The following is a 17,130-nucleotide window of genomic DNA, read 5'->3' as shown; positions in this document are numbered from 1 at the left end:
GGTTTAAGGTATTGACAACAGACCACACAATTAAGTACCTATGAGTTCAGGAAACTGAGAACTGTTGTTCAGCCAAAATGGTGTTTTAGTGTTTTGGCAAATGAGAAAACTGTACATTTACATTTAAACTTGGTGATTGGCGCCACCTCCTGACAATATAGTTTTCGCACACGCCACGACACACAACATTCCTTCATTATTTCATAACAAATAATGTAGAATACTACAGGCTTGGCACCATGAGTGTGTGTAAATAAAGTCTCTCTTTTCTATTTTCTTTGTGTAAATGCAAGGCTGTAGAACGCAGCAGGGACAAGAATACAAATCACTACTGTGCGTCCTACGTCATGGACGTAGCATCAGCTGTTGACAAAATGACAAACCCCTTCAATTCATTCGCGACCTCCTCCGTGCATGCACGCTCAACAATTTCGCTGTCATTGTAGCCGTTTTTGAACGCACATGCTGTTTGTCGACCGACTGGTAACGGAAATATGCTGCTATGAGTGCTTTGTGTCGCCTGATAGAGAGGACTGCTGAGTTGCCGGCCGTCGTGTCGTTTATTCCCCGGACAGCAGGACGTGTGCGGGGTGGCTCCTATGGTCCGTGCAGCCAGCTCATCCAGGTATCCCTGCTAGCTCCCCGGCTAACCGATGCCCTCTGTCTGCCTGAGCCGTAGCGGTGGCGCTGTTGCGTTGTCGACATGATAACCTAATTTATGTTCTTTAAACCAACTCGTTAAATTAAATTATTCATCGCTCGTGTCTTTGTATGTTATCCACCGTTAACTTTACACAGTTTAAGTAAATGACATTCAGACGTTTGGTTAGCAAAAACCTGCAGTTTGTGCTACTAAAGAGGATTTTAGACGTGGTCTCGTCTGTTGCTTTTATTAAAATGGTATGGTGATGTAGCTAAATAAAAACTATAATAGCTGTCATGTAGCTATCGTATACAATGTGCTATGCTACAGCTACGCTAAGCTAACTTGTTAATGGTTATAAGTCTAATTAAATGAATGCTGTCGAATACAACACCACCTTAATAAATCCTATGTGTTTAATTCATGTTACATTGTTGGTGAAAACTGATTTAGGGGGTAACTGTTTCAACTTATGTCCGTAGTATTGTTTTTTTTGAGAGGTCTGTGTGCCCATTTTTATCGACACGATTTTAGGAACACCTCTGAAGGTGTGATTTATTGCAAAGGTGTTGTACAAGACTGAATTATATTTAGCGGCTAGGTTTACAAACGGTGTATTAAATGCAATCTATCAGGGCAATCACAACAATACAAATTACGGTTCAATGTTTTTTTTTCTCTTAACAACACGCATGAGTGTAATGTAGTGTTTTTTCATGCTGCCTCTATGAAGTGCAATGTTGGACAGTTAACCACTTCATTATTAGATCTTGATACAATGTGTTTTTTCTCAGTTTTAGATCATTGGTAATTGAGTATCTCTGGGCATTGGGCTCCTGGTCCACAAAAATAATGTCTTCTCAGTCTCGGATTTTGTGATGTCCATGTTTCACTATTTGCCACATTTTATAGAATACAAATGATCAAAACAAATGAACAGATAAATCAATATGCAGATATTTTAGTCATAACCCTACTAGAGTTGAGTCAGCAGCTGTTATGACATTGTCCCAACAAAACTTGAAAATTAATCTATTGATAATACCGGTATTCGTCACATGACTATGACAAATATGTAGTTGTGTCCTCTCACTATCTCACGTTAAAGCAACACCAAAGCACTGTTTCCTCTTCGGTCCCCCTACAGGTTGGAAGCAGAATTGTCCATTACCGCTGTCTCATTCGAACTACAGATCCGCTACCCGATCTCGCAAACTTGCATAGTGCAGTTATAACCATAGAGGGCCGCAAAGCAATGCAGAAGTTCCATGTACCCTGTTACAAGTTAATGAACCACCAAAACGATTTTGGAAACATTATTTTAGGGTACGGAAGAATTTTTAGTGTTGCTTTAGTATTACACAGTTGCAGTGACAGAAAAATGACTTCCATTTTACGCATTCATATATAATACATGTCAAGTAAATGTTGGTTTAAACCTTAAAAAAACATATATCTCAATCTGTAGTGTAAGTGCATGATTACCTTATGTTTGTACACTGTCATCCCAAATTAGTTGACTTACTAGAAATTAGTGTGGATACCCGTTGCCTTAAACTGTTAAGTTTTAACACAAGGTGAAACCTGACAGGTCAAGTTGTATTAACAAAGCGGTAAATTGATTCAGTAGATAAATCAAGTTTACATGCTAGTCATTGCTAAATAATAACACAAATGCACCCCAAACATAACAGAACATTTTTAAAACACACTTAAAGTAGAACAGAAATCAATCAAAACATATCTTTTTTTCCCCATGAGCCTTGCACTGCTCTAACACAGAACAGTTCAAATGACCCCGCCCCTCCCATACAGAAACTTTACATCCTTAGATATCTCTGCTTAAACGATCTGTGTTCTGCATACTTAAGCTGATTATTACAAACAACTAATGTAATCTGTTAATGAATGTGGTTTTTTAACAAAACATGTAACAAACATGAATAAGGTTGAACACTAACAAGTTTAATAACACTAGATCTAGGTTTACAGTGTACCAATAGGTGGAAGCAAAACCGTTTCAACCACAAGTCAGAAATCATCGAATTCAATGCGTCCACATAGGAAAGCAAGATCCAGCAAATTCTTTTGAAGTTGAAGACATTATTGTATCATTTCACACTCTAACAGTTTCATCAGTTTTGTCCACTTTGATGTATTACTGTTCCTGTCGTTGTGCATAATTCTCACCATAGACATAACCAGATTCTAACTTATCAACATGAATGTTTTCCCCCCACCAGCCCAGTCACTTGACCTATGATGTCTTCGATGGGAAGGGAGAGAGCACTCCCCTGGTGTTTCTCCACGGCCTTTTTGGCAGCAAATCCAACTTTCACTCAATTGCGAAGTCCTTGGTGCAGCGCACAGGCCGAAAGGTAATGCAGCGATGAAGACATGACACCGGTTGCTGTTACACCAAAAACAACTCACCTTATGTGTTTGAGTTTGTCTCAGCCCCCTGACACTAGCCCTCTTACAAAAGAAGGCATGGGAATGCACAATCAACCAGTGTGCTGCCAATCATTTGATACACTCCTCAGCAGTCAGTACTGTTGTAATAAATCCTACTGAAAATCTGCTCTTTGGCTTCTTGAAGAAACACATCCCCTCATGTGCACACTACAGCCTTAGTTTGTGCAGTCACTTTCATGAGCTGTAGCAAAAAAACCAAAAGATACAGCTGACATAAAAGTTTTTTTGTTTCTGCTCTGTTAGCACTTTTCCCCAATTCCAAGTGTCCTAACTGTCCTTTGTCCAGTTAGGTGCTGACTGTAGATGCCCGTAACCATGGCAACAGCCCTCACAGCTCAGAGCTGACCTATGAAGCGATGACCAGTGATTTGAAACACCTCCTCGCCCAGCTGCACATTGAGAAGTGCGTCCTCATCGGCCACAGCATGGGAGGGAAACGGCCATGACCACCGCCCTGACACAGGTCAGCAGCCGAGAAATGTCACCATGAATAATGTACAGAATGACCCAAAATTATCAGATGATAACTATGGAGGAATTAAGGTTAATTTAAAAAGATTGAGGAAATAGCACTCTTGGTCAGTGTGATTGCTCCTAAATGTTTTGATATTGTTTTTGAAAATTCAACTTGTTAACCCAAAAAGGAGATATATACATATAGTCCCTCTTGCTGGGTGTAACCTTTCTCATTGTACATTACCGTCCTCTTTGAATTTATTAATCCTCTTCTGGTCTTAATTCACAACCTAGCTGTCCTGTTTTTCATTTGTTCATTGGTTTTCCCCCTCCCTTCCTGCCTGTTTACTAGCCTGGTCCTACCAGACTCTCATACATCATTTGTACAGAGAGTCTGGCCACTCTTCATTGACAAGTGTTAACTTCCTTGAAGGCGGGTACTCTGTTTAACTTTAAAACTACTGTATCTGCCCCAAGCCACTCTGGATCTGCCATAAGCAATCACTAATGTTTGGTTGTGACGTTGGCTTAGCATTGCTAGCGTTCGCTTTAGCCAACTCCTTCACCACTAACGGAGCGAGCTGGGCCACAACATCGTGGCCACCAACAAAACTCAGCAAAGATTGTTCTTGCTCAGGCTTTAACTTCTGAATATTCGTCAGCGTTCCCACAACGGACCGAATGGCTTTGCTTGCATCTTTCTTCGCCGCCATTACGGAACTACAACTCAAGCTAGCGCACAATCTCAACGTCTTCGTTCTCAGCCACTCCCTCTGTTTGCTGATGGATTGGTAATAGTTGACCAGAGAAAACCAAAGCTTATACCGCAAACCTAAATGTAGTACTGAAGGAAAATGAAAATTGAGCAAAATACATCTCTTTTACGTATGTATGTTGGCACTGGAAAAGGAGTTGCTTTTAATCTCGTTGTACATGTGTATAATGACAATAAAAGGCATTCTATTCTACGTATGTAGGAGGGTGGATCCAGGCTACCTGTTTACCACAATCTATCTTCTGTTTGTATTCTGGTTTAGTGGAGAGGCTGGTGTAGTGGACATCAGTCCATCCCAGACCAGCACACGCACCAACTTCCGCTATTACATCCAGGCCATGCAGAAGCTGAAGATCTCCAGTGACATCCCACGTTCCACTGCCAGGCGGATGGCTGAGGATCAGCTGCGCAGTTTGGTCAAGGTCAGGATTCCTTGTTGATCTTACACTATTCACCGTTTTATATTTGATATTGAAACCTGCAATAACTGATTTGGCCACTTTGGGGAAATATCTGGCTCTTGAACTGCTAAATGCTGAAGTTTGTTCACCAGCTCGTCCCTAATGTGAATTTATCAAATCCTACTGTGGCCAAGCCAAGACCCGCCCTTCAATAGGATTCACACACTACTATTGGCCAGGCTTCTATGCTTACATGTACAGGTCCTATCCCCTGTCCAATCGGCTATCCTAACCTTAACTACTCTCGAGGTCAATAGTTAACCCCAAACATCATGCTTCTATTAAGTGTGGGTCTTGGCGTTCCAATAGTTGGATTTGTAATTTTGCGTCCTTACTGTCTGCTGTCTGGTGCTGAGCTGGTGGCTTTTTTGCTGAAAGCAGAACAGCTCCCTGCTAAGGCTGAAAGTGAAGCTACGAGAGCGGTGAAAGTGAACCAAAACAGTAAGTTGTGGGCTGTAAAAGTATTCTAATGAGCTGAAAGTTGTGAGACACTAGTTAGATTGATAATTATTTTTGGGCTCATCACTACTAGCAACTCGCTTACCAAGTGTGATCCATTGAATATAAAAAAATATTGATTGATATTGATTGCTGCTTTAAAGTTAACTCTAAAGTTCAAAATGTATTTGTTTTTTTAAAGCAGTCACATCATAAACTGTCCTTCCTCCCTCAGGAGCGCTCGGTGCGTCAGTTTCTGCTGACTAACCTGGTGGAGCAGAATGGCACTATGCCTGGAGGGTCAACCTGGAGGCCATCTCTGCGCACCTTGATGACATCATGAGCTTCCCCAACTTTAACACTGTCTATGATGGCCTACACTGTTTTTTGGGTGGGCCAGTTCTGCTTATATCAGGTATAAAACAACAAGTGACCATTTATTTAGTTATTTATTTATTATCATATATATACTGTTATACTGTACATTAGCGTAGAATACATAAAAAAAGAGATTGTTGCGGCCCAAAATGCATCATTTTGCTTTTGTAAAAAATTGCGATAAAAGTTTTGTATTTTTGTGCGGGAGATGGTGAAATTTTTTTTGTAGTTCTTTAAAAATAAAAGGAAACTTGTTTTGAGGAGAATAAAACTACTCTTGGCTGAGTTGTCCTTGTAACCTTATCAGAAAGGCTCAGGGTGCTGCAAATGTTGGTATAATATGAAAATGGCTGGTGGATTTAAGACAAAAAATAAAAATTTATTGAATAAATCAAATATATTAACATATGTGTCAGTGGCTTGTTAGTTCATTTCCTAACCTGGCCTGGGACACACATTCATACGATTTGATATAGTACTTATTAGACTTTAAGTTATCATTGCCCTTACAATAACAAGCATAGCTGTCCCTTAATTTAGGTCGTCCTGTACGTCTCATCTCCCGTTTTTCCTGCATCCACCGTGTGTGTTTGTGTGTGTCATCAGTCGCGGGGGGAACTAAGCAGCCCCGCCCACTGCCGAGAGCCGACAGGATTGAAACAGCAGCAGCTTTAAGAGACATCAGAGGGAAAAAACATTGGTGTACATTGATGTCAAAATTTATACAGGTCTGCAGGACGGTCTGAAATGTTTTGCACGGTCTTTTGCTATACATTTTGTTGGTAAATATGAGATGTTCGAGTCACACACGTCTCGTCTTTATATCAGAAACAAGGAAATGAATTTGGTGACATACGTGTGACGTCATCCCGTTCTCATTCCCGCTTGGTCATTTGCTCCCAGTCACATACAGATACAAAGTCTGGTACGTGCGACTGCTGGAATTGGTTGAAGTTGTGGGAAACTCCGGTTATTGGTCAAATTTGAGAAAGAATTTGCGGTAATTATTGAGATTCACACCAAATTCACGGTGATCGATTGAATTAGCGTGAATTGTTGCGATCACCAAATCCTGGAGGGATGGATTAGGGTGGGCTGATGGAAATAATACGAGGACAACTTGGGCGGTTGGTAGCCCAGAGGAGGTCACTAAGAACACATTAAATATCCCCTATTTTGGTGGAGACAAAGTTTAGTGAAAGCGAACCCAAAAACTGAAACTATGGAAGAAATACAGTACATGGAGCACGGACACAGCACAACCTCTGAGCGTGACACGTCTGCTGCAGCGTGCTCGCAGCAAAGCATGTCCATTACATTATGCTGCTCATCTCTAATTTTACAGAGACAGTGAACATAGAGAAACAGATGGATCTGCTTCAGAGCTATGTGCGTTTTTGCTGCCCTGAACCATAAAGCATCCATGTCTTGAATACAACGAGAAGAGGGGTTGGCCAGTGAGTAACTTTGGAGGCGGACTTTAGGCTGCCCGCACAATCAGAAGTAAGAAACGGTACTGCTATTTTCTGTGCTATTTTTTTTTTTTTCTTCCCATTGGCTGAACACATCATCAACTTTTGAATGGGCAAGTAGCACGTTTGTGTGGGCTGAGCCCACTACTGCCCCTAGCTACCACCTACCTTGGGTTGTGTGTGTCTATTTGTGCTTCAGAACGTAACCGCTGTAAAACAAACACAAAAGAAAATGTTATTTATTTGATACATGGCTTTGTTCTTGCCAGTGCGGCTATCCCTCTTCATTCTGGATGTGTAAAAACAGCAGCTGTGGTTTCAACTTTTTTTCTAGAAAGAAGTTGATTGACTTTTTCTGTCTTCTATCTATAAAAATGAAGACTCTGTTGTTCAGGCACTCTGGTGGGCAGCGCTCCAGCTGTCCGACCTGCATGCGCAAAGAAGAAAAGACGCTGTAGCTGAGGATAATTAAAACCAAAGCTAGGAGGCTTTGTAATGTGAACCACCATGAACCAAGACAGTCAACGCAACTTTTATTAACTCAAACTTTTATCTGTTAACTGTTCATCTTTCTCTTGTCTCTTTTGCCTCACGCCCCCTGATGTTCTAATTTTTCCGTCTGTTCATTTCCTGATCCAGCTCCGACGATTACCCAGAAATCCAGAGGCTGTTCCCTAACGCTGACATCCAGTACATCCCAGACGCAAGCCACTGGATCCATGCAGATAAACCCTTAGATTTCATCAGCTCCATCATCTCCTTTCTCCAGTCTTAGCTGCCTCTGCCTACGCCTAAGAACTTTTTAATGGTCAGCACCCTTGAGCGTGCCCTCACCGAAAATGACGGTTTGTATTCTGCCGCGTCAGCGAGAGCAAGTTGAAACATTAATGATGCTAATATTTGACAACACTGGACCAAACTTACCCTTTTACAGCAGTCAGTCCTTTTAACAATATTAGTGTAGTTTAGTGTAGGTAAACTTGTGTTTAGTCTCTCTGCCAGACAGGTAGTGTCACTAGATGGGCTGGTTTCTCAATATGTTTTCATTGATTTTTACGTCAGTAAGTAGACAATGTATAAAATAACGGTGTTGTTTTGGAGGTGATGTATTAATCCAAAGAGTTTTTTCTGGCTGAAGTGTACCAGCAGTAGGATGGTTGGACATGAAAGGTTTTACAGCACTGCAGTATAAAAAAAAATACTGTATATCTGAAAAGCTTAGTGAAGAAATAGTTGTTTCTTAGCACAAGGGATTTTGCTATTGTGTCAGGAGGTTCAGTCTCTGCAAAAAGTCTGTAAGCTTGACTTCACGTGGACATATGGTTTGTTGTAGTTATTTTTATTATTGACCACAGGGATATATTAAAATGTTGGTCTGGAACTTAATTTCTTACGTCCTCTCGTCTGTATCTGCTGTATGTCAGAGATGAGGATTTACAGGTCATCAAGAGCGCTGGTTATATTTTTATGCCAACATAATCATCTATGAAACCAAGCTGAACCGCTCAAATGCAGTACACACAATCTCAGACCCCATTTTCACCTGATATTAAAATCTGATCTGAGTGGACAGTTCGATGTACAGGCCACATTTGGAGCTGGTTTAGGCCCCATGTGACCACATTCTTTTAAGAAGTGTGTATGTGTGTGTTCTAAGACATATTAAGGACCGCCTACTCAGCTGTGAGCGGAACGACAAATTCATTTAAAGTATTTATGTCACAGAAACTGAGTGTGAATTGTGTGTTTTGAATGTTATCATACTGTTAGTGATGTTTTTGTTAAGGTGCTACCTGATCTTCTGTCCGCAGGCGGCTGTCTGGAGCTTTGGTACACAATAACCTTCATAAAACAATCCCCAAATTCAACAATATGTAGGATATTACTATAGCAATTTCTGTTTTACATCGCAACGTCTTCTTTTGTTATTTAGAAGACAGTGAGACTAGAGTGCTCAATGCAGCACCTGTAAAACGGTGGAACGGATATATATATATATATATATATATATATATATATATATATATATATTATAAAACTATAAATTCTTCACAATAAAAGATGATGTAGTGATTGGATTACTCAGATTAGATTTTAATACCAGGTAGAAATGCGGCCTCAGGTTAGAATTGGAAATGCTAATTATGAAACACTTATAGTATACTCCTGTTTGTCTGGCGTAAGCCGTGGTAATGTTGTGTCTTTGTATTTGGTCAGTCCAGTCAGTGTTTTGATGAATCATATTTTACCGATTTATTATCCGTATCTCACTTAACTCTAGGACTAAGGTGCAAGGCTATATGGGTATCTCACACAAATATATGCTGCAGCAATGTATGTTGTTATTGAATTGTATTAGTGTTAATATTTCTGTTTCCATGGGTTGAAGCAGTACAGTAGTGAAACTGCCATTTGTATGAATAAGCAGTGTTGTAAATGTGTGCCTCTTCTGTCAAACATCTATTTTCCATTTCTGTAAAACTTGATGAAAATTAAAAAAAATATATACATATACTGTATATTTTAAAATAATAACTAGCAGACTTTAGATTGGCAGCTGGGTTGCCAGTTCTGTGTTAATCTTCTCAGAAGGAAGCTTAACAGATGACAGGAGGATGTATCCTTTCATAGCACCAGATGTTTACAACACGCAATGTTTTACGTTTGTTTCATGGGAATACAGAAGTCTGAATGGCTTTAAATTATTAGAATTTAGATGAGTTAAACTCTCCTTATGTTTTTTTTTTTTTTTGTAACGCTTTAGTTAGTGGAGGAGCTCCCACTCATCCTCAACCACAGGACCGATTTGTCTTGTTGCACAATATGAATAGAGAGATTGTTGGGTGTGGTTTGATTGCAGGCCCTTCAGCTTCTGTAGTGTTTTAAATTATATAGAACAGTGAATTTATTCAATCGCACTAAAAATCTGTTATACTAATTATCTGTTATTGGGATTGTTTATTGTTTCTCTATGAGCATGCCTTTTCTCTTGTCATCAGCTGTAACTTTGCTGTGCTATAGTCATCTCAATTTGTTGAAAACATTGTCACAATGTTGGCACTCAGTCCAGATAATGTCATATACATTTTAAATGTGGGAAAGAAGAATATAGGAGTGAATTATATATTATTGAAAATATACAAACTGATATTATACAATAAAATTACAAATCTGTGACAAAGTTTATTCTTTCTTTTTAATGTTAAAGGTGCTCTAAGCACTTGTCATATGTTTTTTAGGCTTCCACATTTTTTGTTACTTACAGCAAACATACCCTCACCATCAGCCAGCTGCCTGTCCCCTGAACACGCTGTAAAAAAATGCGGTTTCTGTAGAAAGCCCAGCCTCCACAAACAGCAACAAAAACAAACCACGCCAACCTTCACCACCAAACATAACAAACATGTTCCAGCCTATAACCGCCAAGAAGGTGTTGGTTGAGTCATGAACGCACATTTTGGAAGAAGCCTACGTGCTAACGCTGCTGCAGTGATGGCTCAACCAACTCCTTGTCAGTTATAGGCTGGAACTCTGTTTGTCATGGTTCGTGGTGCAGTTGGCACAGTTTGTTTTTGTTGCCTTTTGTGGAGCCTGGGCTGTCTAAAGAGACCACCTTTTTTTTCTTTGAGTGTGTTCAGGGGACAGGAAGATAGTGAGATGTTTGCTGTATGTGACAAATTGTTGTAGCTTAAAAAAACGTGACGTTGCTTAGCACACCTTTTTTAAATGCAACGAGAAAAAGTGCAGACAAAGGATCTAAAGTGGTGGAGTGACAAACTGCAGTCAGACTCGGGAAGAGGTTTGAAGGTGCTTTTGCATAGTAATTTGACGTATTCACAACATGACATTATTCAGGCATTCAAGTGTTACAGTACTAAATTAGAAGGACACTTAGAGCGTAGACCTCTGAAAGCATGTTTTCCCACGAATACATGAAATATCCCCTCCAGACATGTTTTTAAGACAAGAAATATTATCTGCTTGGAATAATGATTTGTATAATATGGTCCACAAAGAGATTTCATTTCATTCAAAATTACATTTACTCCTTCAACATTGGAAAAACCAATATATAAATATTGTTCATTTCAGAGATTTAACTGCTGGACTCTAGATGAAAAGTCCATTCTCAGTGTTTCCACATCACACTTGTGTAAGTTGCATGCTGGACCACGATTGGCTACTAGCTGTAATGTCACAAACCATGCTTGTACGTACACATGTTAAACTCTGATTTTAAACAAGCACATACATCATGTGGTCAAACAACAAAGCGACAATAAGGAAAAAACAGTAATAACTGGAGGGGGACTTTAAATTGTTAGACATGAGCGTTGTGCATCATAATTTAAGTACTCAGTGCAAAAATGATTACTGTTTCAATCGAGGGATACGACCTGGAAGCTGTTGTCACCCCTGCCCTCTGACTCCTGCCCCGCTGCATCCTCGTCTCCTTGACGACCGGTCTTGGGCCACTTCAGTTTGTCCCTCCAGTTGCGTTGGGTGCCAGTGGAGGGAAGCGTGCTGGGAGCAGCGGAAACAACAGCTCTGGGGATAAAGATTTGGTTGGAGTTGGTTGTGGGAGGTGCAGGTGTAGACAAAGGGAAGTTGGTTGGCCGTTGGATGGGCAGTTTGTTGGTTCTCCTCAGGATGCCCAGGCGGGAAGGCTTCTTCTGGGCCTGCTCGGCCTGCTGCTGACTCTGCAGCTGCTGGTGGATGATCAGCCGAACGTCCTCCTGAGTCAAAGGAGAACTAACATTTGTCAGAGAACAAGAAATACAGAAAATCTGCAACTTAAAATCTACAAACTGATGAGAGAAAGGAACAATTTGGTAATTATCCAGATTCGAAACCAGTAAGTATGAATTTCATATCAGTTTTATTTATCTTTTATGTGGCTGTTTTTCAGAGCAACATACACTGAGTACCACTGGTGAAAAAGATTGTACAAAATATTTTGGTAAGAGAGGTGGTATGAAAAGGGATATATGTATTTTTGAGCAGGGGGGGTCATTTAATTTTTTATTCATGCCAAATTTATATTTCAGTTTTCCATTGTGAGATTACAAATGAATGGTTAAGTGTGCACAGAGTCATAAAGGAGCCTGTTTGAGGAATTCATTTTTCAGTCGTTTAGCTAATAGGACCAATAATGATATCAGTTATGAGAATCACTGAAAAAAGCTGTTTATGAATTGTGTGTAATAGTGATTTAAAATATTATTCCACAATTATCCAGTAAACTTGACGACACTTGCAAAGTTCAGAGTAGTTTCAATGTAACCTAGAGGGAGCGAGGCTCTCACCAGATGAACACATGGGCCTGAGGCCCAAACACTGCGGCAGGATACCAGCTGGCAGTTATTGCCTTCACTCCATGTGCTGAATGTAATGAGTGTGAATTTTGAATGGAGTTTGTTTTGTGCGTTTTACAGCTGAACATTTGCAGAGTTCTGAATCAAACATGTGTAATTAACTCTAATTATGTGTTGGTGTGGGTGTGAGCTCTGTGTCCTACTTTTCAAGACTTCTCACCCTGTCAGTATGTTGCTCAATGTGACTCCATATTTCATTTGTATTTAAAAGTTCAGTGATTACACCATTTCCTGTTCAGTTTATTCACTGTTTTTGTCTCTGCTGAACATTAACCCTGTCTCAGGTTTTACCTTCCAGGTGTCAAGCTCCACTGCCAGCTCCAGACGTTTCTGTACAGCCTCCAGCAGCTGGTTGTTTAGCAACATCATCTCCGTTTTACTCCGCAGCAGCTCGGCCTCCATTGCCTTCTTCCTGCACAGCACGACAGAAGGAATGACACATTCTTTAAAATAGCTCTACTGTATGTCTCCAGCTTCCTTTTTCCACCCCTTAAATCTTCGTTAATTTGTTACATGGAGGAGGTGACTGTGTGTACTCACTTCTCTATGGCCCCATCTCTGTCCCGTAACGCCTGCTGCAGAACAGCACTGTCCTCTGCTCTTTCTCCAGATTTAAACTTTTAAATAAACAAGCACGAGAGGAAGGTTATGTTTAGCCACAACTCGTTATTTTCTGCCTCTAACCTCACAGACGTCACTTTCTCTCTCCCGCCTTTTTTACAGGATTCTGATCTAATCCCACCATCAGTCACACACCTTTTGACATACTCTTACTTACAGTAAAACTAGAAAGACTCAGATCACTGATACTGTCCCTTACCGGTCGGGCCACATAGTTGAGCTTTAAAACCTTAACAATGAGGAAGACGCGTCATCATGAGCCTCCCGCGTGAGCTTTAATAATTATGCATGCTCCGGGCTTGTTTTAATGCTCCCAGGATAACCTATCTTGTTGACGAAATAAATTCCTTTCTGTGTTGCCAAACATGTATTACTGAGTCTTTTATAATTTGCAGGTAAATACATGTTTAAATAGGGAAGATGCCTCTACTTATTGCAAGTTAATGAAGTCAAATTTTAGATAGAAATTGCCAATCAAAACTTTTTGCGTGTAAATCTGTGCTTTAGTTCCACTTGTACGGGCAAAGCAAACATTGTTCTGGGTAGCATGCCCACTAAAAGGTTCAATGTGTTGGACTTTCTCCCGTCTAGCGTTGAGATCATATATCGCAGTCAACTCTCTTGTGCCACGCTGTTTAAAGTAATGTTACAGCTACGGTAGCCTTCACGCTTCAAAAAGCCTGTTTCTTGCTCTTTTCAATATACTTTTCCATTTCTGGGGCGAAGAAGAACACTCCTGTTCCTGAAATTTGGATTTTGAATACATGTGATCCGCCATGTTTCCTTCTTCAAACTGGGAAGCGACGATACCCATTGGCACCATTAGCAGCACCTGTGAGTTTATTTTGTGACAGCGTAAAACGCGAAAGGCAGAGCAGTATGTCCTGTGTGTCCATTACCTGCACACGTATTTCAAGATGGGGCATGAATATGGAGTGTCTACCCCAGTTCATGCAAATGCCAATGTACTATTTCAAGCAAATAGGAATTGGAATTGATGGTGGTGGTAAATATTTAAATTCTGGAACGGGCAACACAGATTTTGATAATGAACAACTACAAATTTTACTCACTGGACACTGGATCAACAAAAAACAGATTGACATGATGAGGGTAAGGAGCTTTAACTGAGCGGGTGTTGCCTTAACCTGTTTGGTGTGACTAATAGCCAGTTCGCGGGCCACATTCTGCAGCTGGCTCAGGGAAGCGTCCAGGCGGTTTACACCATTAGAGGGTTCAGGTAGACTGAACTGTAACTTTGTCAGCGGGCGCAGTAGCCCCAGTATGGACAGAACTTCCTCTGTGACCTGGGATAAAAAATGGACAGAAAGAAATCATAGCAATCCTGCAGAGTTCTGCAGATGTACTACAGATGTCCTGGTACTCTGTGTATGGTTTACCTTCTCTCTGTGTTGGCTCCATCCCGGTCCCTCACTGCTCTCCTGCAGTTTGTCCACCTGCGCCTTAAGCCTGATACTTCGTCTCCGAGACAGCTCCACCTCTCTGCGCACTTCTTTAAGCTGCAAACAATAAATATACCAGTACATTTTGACAAGCCATCACTTTTTGCAGTGTAGATAATTGTAGGCCTGCACACAGAAAGTACAACCTTGTGGCGTGTACACAATGTAAACAGAAACTGCTAATATGGATTCCTGAGTGAAACTGTAGACTGGCTGAGGCGTTACTTAGCACATGCAAACACTGCAAATATTTACAAATGAACACATTTACAGTAACACACTCAGACACACCAAGATGACTGTGTGAAGAAAGTTATTAATATGAAGTATGAGGCACAAAACATTTCCCACCAACACTGTTTTCATCATAACCACAAATCAAACCCTGTTATCATCGGCTGTAAAATCATAAAAGCTGTTGTCTGTACACTAAGTTTACTGCGCTATGACGTTAGAGCATCAAACTCATTTTGATCATACTTAATTATGTTGCAGTATGTGATTTTTTGGCATTCTGCAAAACAACTTTGCATCTTTGTTGCTTTTTGTAAATACAAAACAGGTTTTTTGTGTGACAAGCAGATAAAGATAATGCACTGTAAAAGAAAGACTTTCCAGGAAACTTAACAACCTCTACCTCAATTTAAACACACAGACATATCAAGAATGGTATCCTACTGTGTCTGAGACGTGTCCCAATGTCCGACGCCGGTTTAGCGGCCTGCCACTGTTGATCAGGTCTGGTAAAGTCCAGTTCATGTTCTTCTGGAAGGAGCTGCCACCTTCACCGTCCACAGCTTCTGACTCTGAGGAATCACCTGTCCCCTTCGAGATCAGCTCACCGGGATTTTGTTTCTCCTCAGGCAAGCATGTGTTTCTGTTATCATCAACCGGTTCCTCTTTTTCAAAATCTTTTAAACTGAACTCAGTGATGAGACATGAGTTGTTTAACCGATCAGTACAATTTTCTTCATCGGAGACCAAATCTTCCTGCTCATAGTTGTCTTCAGGTTTCTCTGGATCTTCTGGTTCTGTTGTGGCCACAGAGTCTTTTAGTTCGGGCTCTGTTGGCAGAACTGTGGGTCGGTAAGATGAGGATTTGCTCCTGTGCGACATGTTCAGCTGTTTCTCCTCCAGCCTGTTCAGAGAGGAGGAGAGCTGTTCACTTTTTGTTATTTTAGGTCTCAGCCTCTCGTTGAGGGTTGAGAAAGACTGAGCATAGTCCATGATCAGCTTGGAAGAAGTCACAGGCAGAGGAAAAAGTCAATTCAACCATCGGGAGATACTGTCAGGATTTATATAAACACAAAAGAGAGAGAGGTAGACAGAAAGACAGGAGGGAGGGTGACTTAGCAGAATGTCTCCAAACTCGTTTTTCTTGAATTGCATGCGTGCGTCTTCACAAGGAAGTGACATGTCATGATCTGATGTCAATGGAGGCAGTGGCTTCATGTTGCCTGTGTAGTTTCTCTTCCTCCTCCTCCTTTTCAGTTGCTACACAAACACATGATGTGCAAACATACCAGAGCTGCAGGGGAACAGAGGGAGGAGGGCTTTTGATCCTTTGAAACGTGATACCTGATTTAAACCACTTTTATCAAGCAACGCAAATATACAGAGCAGGGGGATAAAGCCAGTAACCAGAGAAAACAGATGAAGTAGTTTACAGTCAGGTAAAGTCTAGGATTGCCTACTTAATTTATTTTTGGAATTAAAATGCGTCGGGGAAAACACCAGTTGTACTCATTCCGAACAGTTGAGCTTAGACGGTGATTTTTGGTGACAAATCTCCCACATACATGAGCAGAGATGAGTGACACATCAACATGTCTCATTTTATAACTAAAAACTTGGCAATGTATTTGTGCTGCATGGACCACAAGAGGAGGTATCAAGTTATTATTTTCATGGGAGTTGATTGAAGATTGCAGCCAAAGAATAACTACCACCACAATTATCAGTTATTTTTTTTTACAGTAAATTCAACAACGATTTTCCCTGTATACAGTGTTTCCTTGTTCCAGAGAGCCACATAATATTCTGCCAGCTTAATATCGGCCATAAAGTGCAAAATATGTGGTCAAACTGGACGATTAAGCTAATAATGCCAATTATGCTAAGTAAGCAAATCGCTCAACATATGCAAATTAGCGTCCAGCAATTTCTGTCTACTGGGGACCCATACTTCACATTTCTGCAAAAAAACTTTGGTGTACTCAACATTTCCGGGTTCACCTAGTTGGCTACTAGACTATAACACAGTCATAGTCATGAGTATGACGTTCTTCACTTGGCTGTGTACATGTTTTGTGATTATCCAGCCGCAGGAAGTGGTTCACGTTTGTGGTGTATGAATAAGAGCATGTGGGAAACTCTGTGCCAGTATTTATAGATAAGGTGTTGTTATAGTATATGTGTTATTGTATATGTATTATATCCCAGCAAGTAATTTAGTGTCATGACCTTTGGTGTCATTATTATTAAAAAGAAATTTAAAAAATGAAGCACTCCAATTAGCTTTTTTTGTGTAGAAAAACTACATGTTACAATAGTTGTAACACTAATCACATTCT

At 40.5% G+C, this 17,130-nt stretch overlaps 1 protein-coding gene and 1 pseudogene across 1 annotated transcript; one reads left to right on the top strand and one right to left on the bottom strand.

The window, feature by feature from the left end:
* The first annotated feature begins 502 nt into the window (after nt 1-502).
* LOC116676428 (protein ABHD11-like) lies at nt 503-8,545 on the top strand (annotated as a pseudogene).
* Nucleotides 8,546-10,894: 2,349 nt separating this feature from the next.
* On the bottom strand, nt 10,895-15,909 carry LOC116676426 (BICD family-like cargo adapter 1). The gene is made up of 6 exons (XM_032507534.1): nt 15,236-15,909; nt 14,495-14,614; nt 14,243-14,401; nt 13,014-13,090; nt 12,765-12,885; nt 10,895-11,834 (listed from the first exon to the last, which is right to left on the bottom strand). Exons 1-6 carry the CDS (start codon nt 15,782-15,784, stop codon nt 11,478-11,480), a joined length of 1,383 nt encoding a protein of 460 aa, XP_032363425.1. The 5' UTR covers nt 15,785-15,909; the 3' UTR covers nt 10,895-11,477.
* Between the last annotated feature and the right edge of the window lie 1,221 nt (nt 15,910-17,130).

Source organism: Etheostoma spectabile, unplaced genomic scaffold, assembly GCF_008692095.1.
Source record: "Etheostoma spectabile isolate EspeVRDwgs_2016 unplaced genomic scaffold, UIUC_Espe_1.0 scaffold00003142, whole genome shotgun sequence".
NCBI classification, from domain to species: domain Eukaryota; kingdom Metazoa; phylum Chordata; class Actinopteri; order Perciformes; family Percidae; genus Etheostoma; species Etheostoma spectabile.
The sequence above is the reverse complement of the archived record's forward strand: the minus strand, read 5'-3'. Positions and strand labels throughout refer to the sequence as shown.

What these genes read in the sequence shown, in the direction of transcription:
- LOC116676426 (XM_032507534.1), bottom strand. Translation starts at nt 15,784, where the DNA reads ATGGACTATGCTCAGTCTTTCTCAACCCTCAACGAGAGGCTGAGACCT. An exon ending in GGAGCCAACACAGAGAGAAG is followed by an intron (nt 14,402 to 14,494) that starts GTAAACCATACA and finishes TTTTTATCCCAG; the next exon opens with GTCACAGAGGAAGTTCTGTC. An exon ending in CTATTAGTCACACCAAACAG is followed by an intron (nt 13,091 to 14,242) that starts GTTAAGGCAACA and finishes TTTATTTAAAAG; the next exon opens with TTTAAATCTGGAGAAAGAGC.